The sequence below is a fragment of the Haplochromis burtoni genome, unplaced genomic scaffold (genome assembly GCF_018398535.1).
Source record: "Haplochromis burtoni strain Fernald_Lab_line unplaced genomic scaffold, NCSU_Asbu1 Contig_430, whole genome shotgun sequence".
In the NCBI taxonomy this organism is placed as follows: domain Eukaryota; kingdom Metazoa; phylum Chordata; class Actinopteri; order Cichliformes; family Cichlidae; genus Haplochromis; species Haplochromis burtoni.
The window spans coordinates 391,222-408,044 of record NW_024582791.1 but is presented as its reverse complement, the minus strand read 5'-3'; the positions used below and the strand labels follow the sequence as shown (position 1 = coordinate 408,044).

Sequence of the window (16,823 nt, the reverse complement as noted above, 5' to 3'; positions counted from 1 at the left end):
AGTTTTGATTGCATAGTATCATTATAATTAATAATAATACCAGCTATAACAGTTTGAGCTCGTCTGGAAAGTCCACACGGTTTAGGAGTGTTTGTGGGAATTTTTAAACATTCTTCCAGAAGAACATTTGTGAGGTCAGACACTGATGTTGGACGAGAAGGCCTGGCTCTCAGTCTCCAATCTAATTCATCCCAAAGGTGTTTTTTGGGGCTGAGGTCAGGACTCTGTGCAAGTTCTGTCAAAGCACACTCATTCATTCATGTCTTTATGGACCTTGTTTTGTGTACTGGTGCAAAGTCATGTTGGAACAGGAAGGGGACATCCCCAAACTGCTGCCAAGGTTGGGAACATTTAACTGTTCAAAATGTTGGACATGTTGATGTGCTGAAGCATTACGAGTTCCTGTGCGACTGAACCTTTGCCTACTACTTCATGGCTCAGTTGCTGTCGTTCCCAATCGCTTCCACTTATAATACCACTAACAGCAGTGAGGAAATTTATTAACTGGACTGGTTGCACAGGTGACGTCCTATCACGGCTTGTAGAAGCAGTCTGCAGGCCTAGGTGTTCGATTTTAAACACCTGTGGTCATGGATTTAATTTGAACAATGATTTGGATGGGTGAATGAATACTTCTGGCAATACTGTGTATTCATTACATAAACTAGGGATCCCAGAAACTACAATAGTGGCTCTAACTAGCAGCAGGCATAAGCTATACTTTCTCATCTTTGTTAGTTTTTCTGGGAACTCCTTTGTATCTCCCAGCCAATTTTCCACCTCGCTTGCACAAACCTGGCTCCCTCCTCGCTCTAGTCTCGTCTGCTTACCCACAATTCTTAGAGAAGTGCTTCACAGATGTCACAGAACTGAAATAAGGGTAAACCTTAGCTTTCTGTTCAGCAGGTCCTCACTTACATTCCCCTAAAGATAAAACACGCTTTAAAACCTGCCTGCAATGAAGAAACAAGCATATTTCTGCAAATGTTAAACGACCCGTTTAAACCTCCCTGATCATGTAATTAGAAATGACATTTTCTCATCCTCTGAAAAGCTCAGGAGTGTGTGTTTTTTTCTTTTGGTTTTGTTTTTCATTTTGTTTTGGGGTGACAACAGTGAACTCGTGTACATGTAACGGTTCACATGCGAGCCTTCCCTTACACGTGTAAAAAACACACACTCGGTGGTTCTCCTGCAGTCAGTGGGCAGTCCTGACTAAGTGGGTAACAATTCTCCAGTGCACACTGTTTTTCCACTCATCATCAATATCCTCCACTCCCTCCTCTCCATGCTTCATGTTTCCCTGCTGCATAATCCTTGAACATCTCCCCCATCTACCTCACTATAGCACTCCCCCTTGTGATCAATCATTCCCACCCTCTAGTCTCTGTTTATCCACCTCCCTCTCTGCTCCATCTCTCTCTCTCTCTCACACACACACAGCTCTGGAGAGTAATAGATTACATGTAATGTGATTACAACCCAGGTACAGAAAAAAAGCTGACTTTTTCTTTTCTCTCTTTTTTTCCCTTTTATTTTTTGAGTTGTTACTCACAGTTCAGTAACTGATTACATTTTCAAAGTAACCTGCCTATTTCGATCTCTCCCTCCCACCCTCCTCTGAATCGTGCTGCTCTTCAAGTGAGCGTGGGACTGTGATATCTTTTTATGATAAACGAGGGGGAGAAAAAAAAATGCAAATGCCTCCCACCGACGCAAAGCGAGATAAATCAAAATCGCAGCGCAGGAAGGAAGGAAGGAAAGGGAGGACGGAAGGCAACGGCCGACCGCTCTCCCCTGAAGCCTCTGAAGCCAGGCAACCATCCGTCATCACACATTTACACACAAGCACACGCACCTGCGAGCGCAGACGCACACACGCGCAGACGCTCGGCCACACACAAAGCAGTCCAAACACGACCAAACCTACGCAGAGGAGCGTGTCAAAAGATCTAACTAGAATGCTTCCAGAGTAACACCCTGCGATGTCTTTACAATAATGAGACGAGTCCCGCTTTGAATGCGATGGATGTGAGTGCAGGCGCGTCGGGCCGGGCTTTCCTAATGCTATTTTCTAAATACCAGAGACAATATGAGCTCCACTGAATGAGACTCTACCCCCCCAACCGCCCCCCTACGCAAACTACTTTGTGTTGACAGTGCCTTTCACTGGAGCCCGAGCAGCCCACCATTTATCAGAAAAGGCTGTCTGTTTCCACAGACCTGCATCCTCTGGCACAGTGTCTATTGAATCACTGTTTTCTAATAGTACAGTTTGTTGGTTTTTTTGCTTTGTTTTACACATTTCTATCTCTCCTCGGTCCCTCGGTGCACTCACCATCGCCTCCTTTTTTAAATGTGATAAACCAATCAAGCATTCATATGAGAAAGGGTGGTGAGGATATTGTGCTCAGACTGTGATCCAGCACAGTCAGCTAAATTTGATCGAATCCTTCCCTCGGCGAAGCAAACTTACTTTGAGCTCCTCTGTGGCTCAAACTGAAAGATACTGAATGTCGTACAATCATGTTTAACTGTTTAGTTTTGCTTTGAGGTGGGTGTGAAGCGCTTTTGAAGATACATGCTAAGGAAGTGAAAGGATTGAACAGTCCTATCGGAGCGGGGCTGCCAGGGGGGAGGGGTGGGGAGGATCATCCACACCAATCAGATTATTGACAAAATGACCGCGCTATAGAAGCAGAGGACCAGCAGTGCAGTACCAACTACAGCACTGAAAAGACTCACAGTTGAATGGATAACACTGATCATCTCACTAAAAGGAAATTTAGCCTTTATATGGATGTTTTGTGAGTTTTTGAGGCCGTCTTCTAATCAGGGTGTGTGGCTTTATCTCCACATGGGGGATCATCATGTATGAAATCACAGCCAATCAGTTCTCTGGAAAATAGCATCACCGTTCCTGGAAGATCCTTCAGACCTCTGTTTGTGGACAGTTGGAGGGTCTAAAGTTTTTTAATAGAGCGTGAAGTCTCTGTGTTTCAGTAACTGATACAGATTCTTAGACTCTTTCTTTTAAAACTGACTACAATTTTTCATCAATTTTATTGCTCTATAAGCATCAAGATATGATTCTGAAATGGGAAACGGATGTATACTTGTGGACTTTATATCAAATTCATGCCGCATTTTTTCTTTACTTGCTCAGAGAACATTAAACCCCTTTGGAGCAGCAGGTGATAAAGTTGTGATATTGAGAAGTCTGTTAACCCACGCAGATGGGCTCTCCTTCGTGTCTTTAAATAGATTAAACTTTGTGAATATTGTCACTCTTTACTTACTTTTAATCCTAAACTACTGTACAGAGTTTGTCCTCTATCTCTCACACACACACACACATGGCTGATTTGTCTGTAGCAGCTGTGTCACTTTCAGCCCATATTGTGTGTGTAACCTCTTCATATGTTTTTTGTAATATTGTAGTTTTATCTTCCTTCGTAAAAATCCTCCACTCTGCTGCCTGCACTGTTATCCATGATTATGATCAGCAGGATGCTGCCAACACCAACCCGTTCCTGTGAACACACTTGTAGCTAGATTGATAAAGCCTGGTTTAACTCATTGAGCTGATAACGACCTTCGTGTGATTGCTTATCCTGATCGCCAGTGTAAGAATAAGTGAATCCAGATAATAGAAAAAAATGGCACAGGTCTAGCAGACTAGGAATGGATGATCTGATATTGTCGTTTTGGTGTTGTTCCTGGAACAACATTTACTATGTTGTTTTACGCCGGTTTTTCCCGAAGTCGCAAAAGTATGATGTCACAACATTCTGATTGGTCACTTGCAATGTTGATCCTGGAACAACATTTACTATGTTGATCTGGGAACAACACCAACATGACGATATCAGATCGTGCGACTAGGAATACCCCACCATGGCAAGAGCACAAAGCAAGGCCAGCAGGACAATGCTCACGTCTTCAGCTCGAACTATGAGAACTGACTTCACCTCAAATTCTCTACAACAACATTCAATCTGTGCAATGAGCTCAAAACAATTCGGATCCACAGAGGCCACTCAAAGCAACCATCAGGACACCACAAAACACCCTCAGGAGGAAACTGAACTAAAAAATACTTCATGTTGAATTCCAGTTATTTTAATTTGTGTAACAAAGTAAAAACTAAATGTTCCTCAATGGAATAAGATTCTGCTAATAAACCTGCTCCAGCTCCAGCTTAGAGAAATTTCAAAAACACAGATCAAACTATGTTTTAAATGCACCGTGTTTCATATCAGAGTGTATTTGCATGTTAATTATGTTTGCATTTGCTTACCCTTCTCGTTCTCTGGCACCAGGGTTTCAATGGGAGGCTCCAGCTCTCCGCTGTCCAGCAGGCAACACTTTGCCTGGGACAGAAAGAGGCGCAGACCCTGCAGAATCTGCACGGAGGTCACGCGTGATGAGGACGATGCCGAAGGCGAAGACGTCAGGGATTTGAGCACCTCTCTCTGCTCTAGGAGGAAGTCCTGAATGATACCCCCGAAGATTGAACGCCTGTCTCTGGACAGCTCTTCCACCAGCCGGGTGAGCCGCTTGTCTGGTGCAAAGAAGCACACAAATGCCTCGCTCATGCGGTGCAGCCCGCCGCGACCTCGAGAGCGCAAGAGTGGCGGGCGATGGTAGGCGTGCATTTGGGTTTGGGACATGCTTTCAGGTTCCGTGTCTGAGTCATGGTCCTCATCCATACTGCTGAAGGAACTGCTGCTGTCGAGCTCAGCCAAAGATGGAGCCGGGCGGCGCTCCATGGCCAGAAGTGCCACCTCGATGCCTGGCTCCTCAGCTGGGCCAGACGGCTGGGGCTTCGGAGGCTCCTCCACCTTGGGAGATGTCTTGAAGAGAGGAGAAGTTATTGCATGATGTGAAAAGCGACATATTTACTATAAATCAAGACAGAAAGGAGGTGTGCTCACATATCCGTATCAGTATAAGCATGCTTTGACGTGCAAATAAAGATCCTGACTCTTATTACTTGTGGCACATAGACAGACATCAGGTCATCCTCCTCAGCAGATCCAGGTGAAACAGCAGGAGTTCTCCTCAGGACGCCTGCACCGGCGTGAACTCTCCTCTGTGGGTTGTCGTTGGTCTTGTTCAGCCTTTCTGACCCACCAGGTTGCTCAACCGAAAGGGGAGGTGAGTAGGAACCAACCCCCTCGAGGGACAGATTCATGGAGGACTCAGAGAGCCGGAGCCGCATGCTGCGCTTGAAGCGGTGCCGTTTGTTGGAGGCACTGTGGTTTGTGAGCTGTTGCTGCTGTAAAAAGGGAGGAAATGGATTCAAGGGTAGATTGATGAACTGTTTATTTTTCTATAAGTGATTATCTATAAGAGTAAAGTGCAGGGTGTAGTTATTTATCAGTTGCAGGGACGTTTCGATTTAGAGCACTTGTAGAGGCCAGAAAAGCACCAACGGGTGTCCTTGAAAGGTCTCAGAGAAAGCTTCTAAGCAACTAACCTTGCAAACCTCCAGCTGCAGAAAGAGCGGGTTAATGAAGCACAGTTTGCCTTGTGTGCCCCTTGACAGCAGGGGACATCGGTCCTGGACCCCAGTCTGGGCCTGACTGGTGGATGCAACTGGCTCCATCGGTCCATTTTGGATGTCTGAAGCACTCGGTGAACTCCAGAAGTCTAATTGAAAAACCAGGAGAGGGGAGATAACTTAAATATTTGAGTAAGTCTTTATTGTACTTTATTTTACAAGTGTTTAAACAGCGTTCCCATTTTTTAATGTTTCACCTGCTTGAAAACTAAAACAACACACAACATTAACCTGTGTTTTTTACTGCAAGCTGATCCAGAAGCAGACTGATTTTGGAGAAGCATGATGAGAAAGAGTCTGGTTATCACTTTTCGCAATGAAGTCACACCCCACTGCACTACAGAAGCATGCCGCGCATTTAAAAATAGACGCAAGCTGGCAGCCACCACTTTAGTCAGCTATTACTTTACTCTCTCATTCTCTCAAACTTTGGTTTTCTGTCAGCGATCTTGTCCTGAACACATCTTTAAAGTCCTTAAATCTCATTTAGGTTCAGTGTTAAAGGGGGAAAAAACCCTCAACAGCCCCACCCCCACCTCTGGTTAGTGAATTATGAGAGAGTAGGACAAATAGGAAATACCTTATGGTAGCAGCTCTGTTGGGCTGAAGTATTTAGGCAATTTAGACAATTAGACAGGCTGACCCAAAAATGCTGATCTACGTTAAGTAACACTTATTATTTGGAGCAAGCGAATGTACCTGCTGCTGCAGTTTATTTTTTAAAGAGGCCACCAGTGACCGACCTTGTCCCATGTGTGAGATGGCCTCCAGCTGCCTGTGTGTTGACGCTCTAACGATGGCATCAGGTAGCTGCAGAGGCAAAGGCAACACATCCCTGCAGATCAAAGAAAAAGAAAAGTTCAAGTTTGAAGATATGTGAGATCAGAAAGTTAAAACTAGATACAGTCAATTTTACTACATGCAAGGAAGTCTGTGGACAGCTAAAAATTACGGGAATAAAACTGGTTTTAAAAACCAGTGGGCATCAAGATGCAGAAGAAGATTTAGGACCCAGCGTGCAAAGACTTTGCTCCCATTTAGGTGCAAAGGCATTCGGGGAGATCTGCCACTTCTGTTAAGAAATACGATTTGGGCATTCGGCCATCCATAGTGAAGTGAGGACTCTGCATAGGCCAGTGAGGTTGAATGTTAGCAAGAAGAATGATTGAGATTTATTATCAGTTATAATATTATTACCTGCTGATACAGTAGAAGGCCACCAGTCGACACAAGTCAGGGAAGCTGAGTGCTGAGCTCTCCAAGGCGAACGCTGGTTATACACAGACAGAGTTTGATTGACAGCTAATGGGAGCAGTGGGACACTCGTTCAGCTTTAACAGGAAATGTGCCAGTTGCAAAAAAAAATCTGGAGGACCCATCCTCTCCGGCCCACATCACTTCACCGAGAGAGTGTCTGAGCTGCACTGCGCCACAAACGCTGACTGGGTTGTCAACTCTCACACTTTTGACATGAGACACCTGTTTTCAGTCTGTCTCACACTCTCATGCTGTCAAAACAAATCTCGCTCCAATTAAGAGGAAGCCACGAAAAGAAGCCTTTATGAAAAGTAATCCATGTTAAACAGGCTTTCTCTCGACAGTCTGAACACCAACATGACAGAAAGCACCAGACTGCAGTTTAGTTCGTTTAGTTAGTGGATGCACACTTCGCCAAACTTCACCAACATCACAGATCGACTTTCGTGGATGTTGAGTTTTGCCTCGTTTACTCGACTCTACATTTTTCATCTATTACACATTGAAAGAGAGCAGAAAATCACTGTGATGAGTTTGTAGCAGGTTTGACCTTCACCAGTAATACATGTAATCCATTTCTGACAAGCCTTTAACAGAAACTAAAGTTTACTTTGTTTTATTGATTTATTTGATTATTGGATTTATTTAATGAACTTTTCTCTGAGTTTATTGAATATCTGCTGCATTCAACAGCAGCATGATCCATTCGAGCATCTCAGAGAGCAGTGCAGCCATCCTCTGTAAAGCCATTTGTTTTGCTCTTTTTAACAGATTGATGTGTAAAGTAAAAAGTTTTCTCGTTTATTGCTTTTTGAAGTTTGAAGTTTTTGAAGTAGCAATGATTTGTATCATTGTACCACCTTTCTGCTCCATTACGGGTCCCTACTTCAATTTTTTTTTTAGCTCCATCTCACCCTAACCCAATATTCTGTCACACCAACTTCAAACATGTCCTTCTTCACTACAGCCATGAACCTCCTCTGAGGTCTTCCTCTTTTCCTCCTGTCCAGCAGCTCTATATTCAACATTGTACACTATCCTTCTTCAGCACACATCCAAACCGTCTCGTGCTTGTCTATCTTAACATTTTCAACTCTGCTTCCTGTGCTTTTGTCAGTGCCACTGTCTCCAAACCATACATCTTGTTGTAAACCTTCCCTCTTACTCTTGCTGCTATCCTTCTGTCACAAATCACCAAGACACTCGTCTCCCTCCACCCCTCCCTTCACTCTCCTATTGCTTTTTCTGTTGCTTTGGGTATATTTAAACTCCTCCATCTTTACGTCCTCTGCTCCTTGCATGTTCACGTTTCCACCTGTCTCCCTCTCATTCACACATGTATTCTCGTTTGTCTTTCATTCCCCTTCTTTCCAGTGCATACCTCCACCTGCCCCAGGCCCTCACAACAGATCATTATGTTTTATAAAAAGGCTAATTTTGAATATTACATGTGATATGATGAAATAATTATCAGTTAATTTCGTTTGTGCACATCTAAAAAGACGTAAAAACAAGCCTGACATGGTCTTTTTTTAGAGGTACAAAGATGACAACTTAGTGGCTGTGTAGGTAATTTCTAAAAAATAAGAGTCCAACCCTGCTGTACTCCACCACAAGCCCTCTCCCCCACATCCCCTCGCCCCTGATCTCACTCAGCCTGACTCTTGGCAGCTGTGGATGTGTTGAGTGTTATGTGTATTGCTTCAACTGCAGTTGGCTGATAATTTAGCTTGTTTTATACTCACTGGAGTCCTCCTCACAGATGAAGCACTCCTTAACAGAGGAGGCACTTCTGTCCGCTGTCACCCTCAAACACAGCACCTTCCTCTGGGTAGAGCTGCATTTGCGCACTAGAAATGTCTGTAAGCACAAAAAAAATCACCGAAAATAAGAACAGAACATTTTTTTTAGTTTTCTCAGGTCTAGGAGCTGATGTCCACTTCACGATTAAGGTTAATTTTCATGGTTTTCAATCAAACACATTTCATTTTAATTAGTGGAGAATTGCAGTTGGCATGAATAGGTTGATTGGTGGTACTTAGATGATGATGTTAATTAGATGAGGACATTTAGACCACCCTCAGTAAATATGAAGCTAAAGCAGGGAGAGCCAGGAATCATATCCACGTAAGATTTTACAAAATCCTGCTTTTTTAGTTACATATGTAACCATCCAGTTCATTGGTATGCACAAAAGATTATTCATTATTGTTTTACCTGATTAAATAGTATGAGTAATATGATTGATAGTTCCTCACCCCGACAGGTTCTCTGAGCAGGATGTAGAGGGCAGCTTCTTGGTTGAGTGACAGCTGCAGCCACACAGGATGTGTGAGCAGCAAACGATCCAGGACGCTGAAGGCCCGCTGAGAGCCTCGCTGGGAACTGCCCACCTCCTGCATCTGCAAGACAGATGCAACCAGAGAAAAAAAACAAATCAGACAAGCTGTTCCTGTCAAATATTTCAAATTTCAAACTTCAAATCATGATTTTTTTTTTTAAGGACAGAAGTTTAAAGAAGCAGATTGTGATACAGCAGCACAGTACCAAGGAGGTTAGCACTGTTTCCACACAGCGGGGATGTCCTGGGATCAAATTCATCATGTGGCCAGATCCTTTCTGTGTGGCGGTAGTAGTTAGGGTGGTTAGGTTAATTAATTAACAAATTGTTCATAAATAATCTGTCTTTCACAGTCCAGTGACAGACTGGAAACCTGTCCAGTGTATACCTCTTCTAGACAGGCTAGACTCCAACCCCTGTGACCCTGATAAAGGTAGGAGGATGGATGTATGTGTTTACTCTCTGCCCCCGTAAAAAGTGATTAGGTTTCATATTTTAATTGCTGTTGTTAGCATTTTGTACCAAGGGAAAAACTTTGAAATGTCTTTACTTTAGTTTTATTAAATAGTCATGAACCATTTTAGCCTCTATTAAGAAAAGTAAACACATGTTAGACTACTACTGATAATAATGATAACAATAATCTATTTGCTTATGAAGTCCCACAACATCAAGAATCAACCAAATTTGGCACACAGGCACATCTTAGGCCACCAAGTTTTTATCCATATCAGATATTATGATATCATCATGTTGCCTAGCAACAGGCAAAATGACCTATTAGTGGCATTTAAGGATCTAGTACGTTTTAGAAAGGTTTGATATCACGTTAATTACACAGCATTAATGTAATATTTATACCCACAACAGTTGAATTACACATAATATATTATGATGTCACTACACTGCCTGGCAACAAACGAATAAATGACCAGTTTTTAGCTTTTATGTACCTAACATGTTTTTAATGAGGTGTGGTATTGTTTTTATTCCACAACAAAAACATCTCACATATGTCCACAAAAACTGAATTGTTCATGATGAATTATAAACAGCATCATGTTACCTAGCAACCACCTACCAATGGGCTAAAACAACCTATTGTTAGCATTTATGCACCTACCACACCTTATAAAAGCATTTTATCATTCCAGTTTCATGAACAGGCCAAACAATACTGTCGTATGGGCATACAATAACAATAATAATAACAAGTTATTCACATGGTGTGGCCCTTCCCCACCAAAAGCTAGCATGACTCAAGAATCATCTGTGTGGTCCAGCTGCTAGCTTAGCATTAAGCTAGGCTCCAACACTGCTGATGGGACACTTTTAATGTAACACCAGACAAACTATAACACTTCACTTGAGTAGAACAGACTAAGTTGTTAATTATAGTTCAGAAGAATATATTATGAATATATAAAATAGTGTTAAATGTCAATAACCGCATGGTGTTAGAGTGGTGTTAGCTTTTATACCCAAGTCCTCCAAAACCTAATCAGTGTCAGTATGTTTACACTGTTGTCAGTTGTACTTCCTGTCTAATGGTTTGCCCTCATTAGTGTGACCTGTGTTTAGTCTGCAACACCTGTTTCCAATTAGTCATCAGCTTCCGTGGAGTATATAAGCCTCTAGCTGTTTGCTCACCACCTGTTAGATTATTAATGATTTCTGTTTAAATATGGCTTGACTTTTGCCTGCCCCTCATTTGGATTGTTTGTCGCACAAACTGATATCCTGTGTATGACCATCGTGTGTTTTCTGGATTGAAGACTTTTATTTCACCCCAATCCCTCCGCCAGCCCCCTCACAAGAGTTGTATTAGATTTGTCAGAAAGCCCACATAAAGTCTCAACAAAGTGTTATTTATGTCGTGCTGTGTGTGTGATTTATGCAGAGTGCATACATTTTTATTTTTTGCATATTTTATAGTGTCTGTAAAGCTGTACTTGCTTGAGATAGATAGAATTATTAAACAAGAGAAAGTCAAGAGATTGAAGTGGTGAGCCAATTTTTTTCTTGATAAATTATTCATGGTCTCAATTAGAACATATTAGCAATCCATTCCTGAGCTTTGGGGAAGAAACACCACCAGTTTCCTGCCATGTTTTTTTTTTTTAAACTCAATGGCCCTAGCGATGACACTGCGGCTCCTTTAGGCCCGCGCCACACTCTGACTTTTACCTGCTGCCTGCCTGTGAGCGGCTTTAACCATCCTCATCCTTTACCAAACTTCACAAATCCTGAACATTTAAAGCAGCTTTACATCCTTCTGTTCCTTCTATAATCTGCCAAAGTCTGCTGTGTTTCACATGCTGCACACCTCTCCTCCTTCTGTCACCACTATAGCAGCATTCCTAAAGAATTTATTGCACTTACACTTTCTAAACAAATTCACCTTTACGTGGACGTGAAGTGAAACTAATTCACTGTTTTTTGGGATTTTTTGTGTTTGCTTATTTTTGGCTCTTTAATGTAAGCTTTCAGTCACAGTGTTACTTTCTCTGTAAGACTGGCTTGCTGCTGGATGTCACACTGTGTGGGCTGCCGGCGAACGCTTGCGAGCGTAGCAGCAGATGGTTGCTATGGCAACCTGGGCCTACACATCCTACCAGGCATTCCCACTCAGTGAAACACCCTTTCTCTAACAAGTTGGAGATGCGTGCACACACACACACACACACACACACACACACACTGTTGGCTGACGGGTGACAGGTTTTTCCGGGGTGCAGAGGTGTTTTATTTCTAGGACGTACTTCTTTCCTTTATTCTTAAGGAAAGTGAAGAAATGATGTTGTTAATGATCATTATATTTCCAGTTCCTCCTTTTCCTTACATCAGACCGCCGAAGCACAGCTCACACACGATCTGTTTCAACGATATTAGTAAAAGCATTATGAATATTGTTTTCCTTTCAGTATCACATTTGAAATTTTCACATTTTTCATCACCTCCTGTCACCTATTACATAACCCTCCCCTCCTCCAGGAGAAACAAGTTCCCAGTCTGCACCCTGCAGGACCATTAACTGTAGATAGCACAGGAAAGGTTAGGAAACAAGTGCAGCACATATCAGTCACATTAGGGTCTGTGTTTTATGATAATAGCCACCTATATAAGATGCTTTCTCTATGTAAGAGGACAGTTTTAAGTGTGTTGTTGTTCTTCTTTAGCCTTTTAAACCCAGAATGCTAGTTTTCCAACACCTGTTAGTATTACTTAGTTGAGTTGTTATTGTAGGGTTACAAATTTAATTTGAATAAAGAAAGCCACTTGTTGCAGAGGTCAGATCCAAGAGTTGAGCTGCTGACCATAAAATCAAAGAAAACATGCTTTATTATCTCAACTATCTTAAAAATACAGACTTCTTTCATTCTGTGTGGGTAATTTTAAAAGACCTTTCCACATATATTGCGTCCATGTGTCTTTAAAAGTGGTGCGCTTTAATCAAAAAGCTTTTTCACCATGTTTCATGTTTGTTAATGTTAAAAAAACGGCTTACCAAATATTTGATGTGGCAGCAGCACCTCAGCTGTCTTGTCTCATAAAGAAGATGGTGGGAATGCAACAGATTAAAGTACTGCATTTAAGTACTAAAAGTCTTGTCTCTTTTTTACTTTTTAAATGATCATTTACTGGTAATTTAAATGTAGATACCAGTAAGAAAATTAAAGCCGAGTGCCTTAAAGCTCGTGAGTCGTGGAAAACATCAGCCAAAATCCCCAATAGACTCAATGAGGCCCAACATCGATGGCTAAGACGGATCTTGCAGGCCTCTTACCAAGACCATGTCACGAATTAAGACATCCACCACTGGACTGCCACACGTCCCCTCTGTGACATTGTGACTGAGCGATGTATGCACTTTGGAGGTCACATTTTACGCCAACTCCCGCGCTAACTGCCCAAGACTGCCCAAGCAAACCAGACCGCCCCCGTACAACATGGCAAAGGACTTTCGTTGATGATTTACACACCTAAGACATAGCATGGGGTGAGGCCGAAGGAGCTGTAGCTGATCAATTACGTTGGCGGAGATCTGCCACCCAATACGGCGAACAGCGCGGGAGGGTAAAAAGCCTTAAACTTGGATTCCTCTTATTTGTTAAAGGAGGCCAAAATACCTGTGACTACAAACAGTTCTGGCTCCATAGAAGTGAAAACCGACCTCAGACCTGACTGCTTTAAGCACTTCCCTGATGACTTAATGCTCTTAATTGCTTATTTGGGGTCTTATAGAATAATATACATGAAATCAATTTTGGAAAATTTGGCCACAAGTTTCAGAAAGGAGGATTATCCAGGATGTCCTCATACATATGGTTTCACAGTAGGATCCGCCCCTCATTTATCACATCCAAAATACCAATATAGGGATGGCAACATCAGCTTGAATCAGACAAAACACAATAAATAGTAATAACATTGTCTTTTGCAACCAGAGGTGTTGCCCCTTGTGGGTGTTGGGAAAATGCAGGTGTAAGTACCTCCACTGTTTACTTTACTCCTCAAACCCCTGGTCTATGTCCTTCTGCAGTCTATGCCCTATAACATAGCCTGATCTTAAGGTTTGAGCTAGCTTCCTTTAACAGTTCCCATCATTAGCCAAAGCTGAAGTTAATAAAATCTGCTATTTCTTGATATTCCCTGTTTCATCGAGCCGTGGTCGGCCATCGGCCATGGCTAAATGTCCACTGTCATAAATTTCAAACCTAATTTCAATCAAGAAAATCCCTTTTTGTTGGCTTGAAATACAAAGACTGCTTTTGTTTACTTCGAGTAGCTATTGTTTCAGAAAATACTGAATTGTGAAGCTGCAAATCTGCCACTGTTATCCTGGCAAGCCTGACGACAGGCAGTTTTAAATGAATAAAACAAAGGATGAATCTTTATCCTTCAAAAAAATAAAAAACTCAGACACACTTTACATGTGCGTCACAAGTCAACAAGCAGCATCACTGTAAAAGTACAAGTCATATATCAAGCTGCTTAATGAATAATTAAAGTTCAAAATACGTGTTTTGTGTGTATATGTGCGTGTTTTTACCACTCTGAGTGGGCTTGGAGAGTCACATCATTGTGTATCTGGAGTCAACCACAGTCCGATGACCCGAACACACACACACACACACACACACACACACACACACACACACACACACACACACACACACACACACACACACACAAGACAAGCAGAGAGAGAATGAGAGAAAAAACACAGAGCAAGACACAAATGTTTTGCTAGCCATCTCCAGGTCCACCTTACATAAAATGCAGTGCTGCCCACACACACACACACAAACACACACACACACAGAAAGTCTTATGTAATTCCCTCAGAGAAACAGAGAGGGAGAAACACAAAAGAAAGATAAAAGATAAAACGATGAAAAGAGAAGAGAGAAAAGCCGGCACTGCAAATTAAAGCTTGGATAAGGAAATCACAACATCGGTGGGCCCGCAGCGCTGCGAGCTGGCAGACTGGAAATGTAATAAGCAGAAGGAGACGACGCACGCTGTATATCTAACAAGGTGTTTTTGCACCTGAGGGCAGCAGCTGCAGCATAAGCAGCAGCAGTGGGAGCCCAGCGGGGTAGAGCATAAAGTCTGATGCTGCTGATCGCACTCAGCACTTAACAAGAAGTAGATGAAGAGACAGTTAGGGCAAGGTTTGACTGAAGCGGGATGGGGAGAGGAGGAGGAGGGAAGGAGTGCTGAGCCCAGTAGTGCGATTCAGTGGGGAGTTGTTGAGGATTTTTAGAGAACCTTAAATTATGTTCCTCTTCTGGGAAAAAGGTAGAGGGGAGAAGAGCTTGTACAGTCAAAACTGGAGTGAGTGCTACAGAGGGGGGGAAAGGAGAAGCAGCAGGCTGTTGGTGGGTAATTTGAGCAGGAAACATCAGATTTTATTGTGCAAATAATGACTGACTGCTGGAGAAAACCTGACTACACCTTTTGGAGAGGAGATGAGAAATTTTGAAAGAAATCCGAGCATGAGCGCGATGCTGCACAGAAGGACTGCGAGCGATGACGGGCTGACGGAGTGACTCAAACCCTGACAAAGGACGATTTTACAACAGACGTGAGAAAACACAGCAGGTGCAATAGGTATCAGTGTTTTGTTTAGATTTTATAGGCAGTGGTGCATCATAAATGGTGTACAGAGATTACATCACCACCTGTCTGTCACTGGACAACAACTCAGGACTCGAGAGAAAAACGGCTTTTAGGGCTGAATGTGAGTAAGTCACATTGTGGGGGATGAAAGAGATCGCTAACAGTGACCAGCTGCTATGCTAGAAGCTCAGCTTCATGCAGATGGTCAACATCATGGCGTCCAGATTTGCAGGATGCAGTTTGTCCGCCTCCACAGCAGCGTCCACTCAGGATGCACAGAAGCACAGTGGCGCCCCCAAGGGATCGAGCTTATTTGAAGACTTCACAGACAATGAACCCAAAAAGCTCTGCTGTGTCATGCATGTGAGGGAGAAGAGTATTGTCAGGTGTGCAAGGCAACTACTGGTTCTACAGCCATGAAATATGATTGGTCTTCTGGAGCCTCTACCCGCCCACCCCCACCCCTCACCAACACCACTGGTCTAGAGTACAGCTGATCTGCAGATGAACAGCGCCATTGGATCTAAGAGTGGACAGGACTGTGCATAACACATTTACTCAATGTGAATGGACTCATTACCCTTTAAACATGTCATACAACTATTGTTTTACACCATTATTAGATATTGAAAACAAATCTACATTTCATGTAGATTCATGTTCATTTGAAATATAAATCTGAAACTAAAATAATCCCACATCATCAACAGTTCAGGCTGCTGGTGGTAGAGGTGGTGCAAGGTGTAGGGGATGTTATCTTGATACACTTTAGTACCAAATAAGAATCCTGCCTCAGTAACACCACAGCCTGCCTGAGTATTGCTGCTGACCACATCCATCTGTTTATGACCACAGTGTGTCATCCAGCAGGATAACACACCATGTTACAAAGCTCAAAATATCTCTTGAGCTACCAACCTCCTGAACCACATCCACGTGACGTGGCACATCTATAGTCGCATTAGTGGTGAACAGCGAGTTTGTGTTGCAGTTCACTGCAGAAAAAACATCCAGTGCTCTTTTTTTTTTAAATCGTTTTTAGCGTTATCGTCGGTGTCCCTGGGTCTTTTCCCGAGTGTTATGAATAAATCTTCTTTTTTTAGGTACCGGTACTGGTTTTATTTTGTTGTATTTATCCGCAACACCTTAAAGGCCAGTCCATGAAAATATTGTGGCGCAAAAAAGGTTGGAGACCGCTGACATATTTGATTAACTAAAACTTGTGCATCCTTTCTTGCAGCAAACCCCAAGTGTTTGCTTTGACAAATTACCTTCGGTTCCAGTAGGGATGAACTTTAGACCTACCTGAGACACAACAAGTAATCCATCAAAGAAAGCCTAGTGTTTTGCAGTCACAAGGAGGGAGAAGATTTAAAAACTAAATAACAGAATGTGTGATAAAAACTTAATGTAATGTAACATTAGTAATAACCAAAAAAAGCCCTCCTGAAATGTGAAATCAGGCTGTCCCAGATTTTTGCATGCTGCCCCTTTATTCTCCCTCCTGCTTCACACTCCTGCATTTCCCAGCAT

General features: G+C 42.6%; 1 protein-coding gene across 2 annotated transcripts in view; it reads right to left on the bottom strand.

Annotated features, from left to right (window-relative positions):
* Positions 1-16,823, bottom strand: part of rin1b (Ras and Rab interactor 1b) — a 41,062-nt gene that overhangs the window by 11,341 nt on the left and 12,898 nt on the right. The window contains exons 2-8 of one of the 2 annotated variants that reach the window (XM_042213260.1): positions 9,082-9,225; positions 8,569-8,683; positions 6,764-6,836; positions 6,310-6,401; positions 5,483-5,655; positions 4,997-5,278; positions 4,301-4,856 (exon numbers count right to left, since the gene is read on the bottom strand). In XM_042213260.1, the coding sequence (XP_042069194.1) occupies positions 4,301-4,856; positions 4,997-5,278; positions 5,483-5,655; positions 6,310-6,401; positions 6,764-6,836; positions 8,569-8,683; positions 9,082-9,225 (1,435 nt within the window). Of the gene's footprint in view, positions 1-4,300; positions 4,857-4,996; positions 5,282-5,482; positions 5,656-6,309; positions 6,402-6,763; positions 6,837-8,568; positions 8,684-9,081; positions 9,226-16,823 lie in introns of both variants that reach the window. The other variant, XM_005945309.2, reaches the window with a different exon arrangement.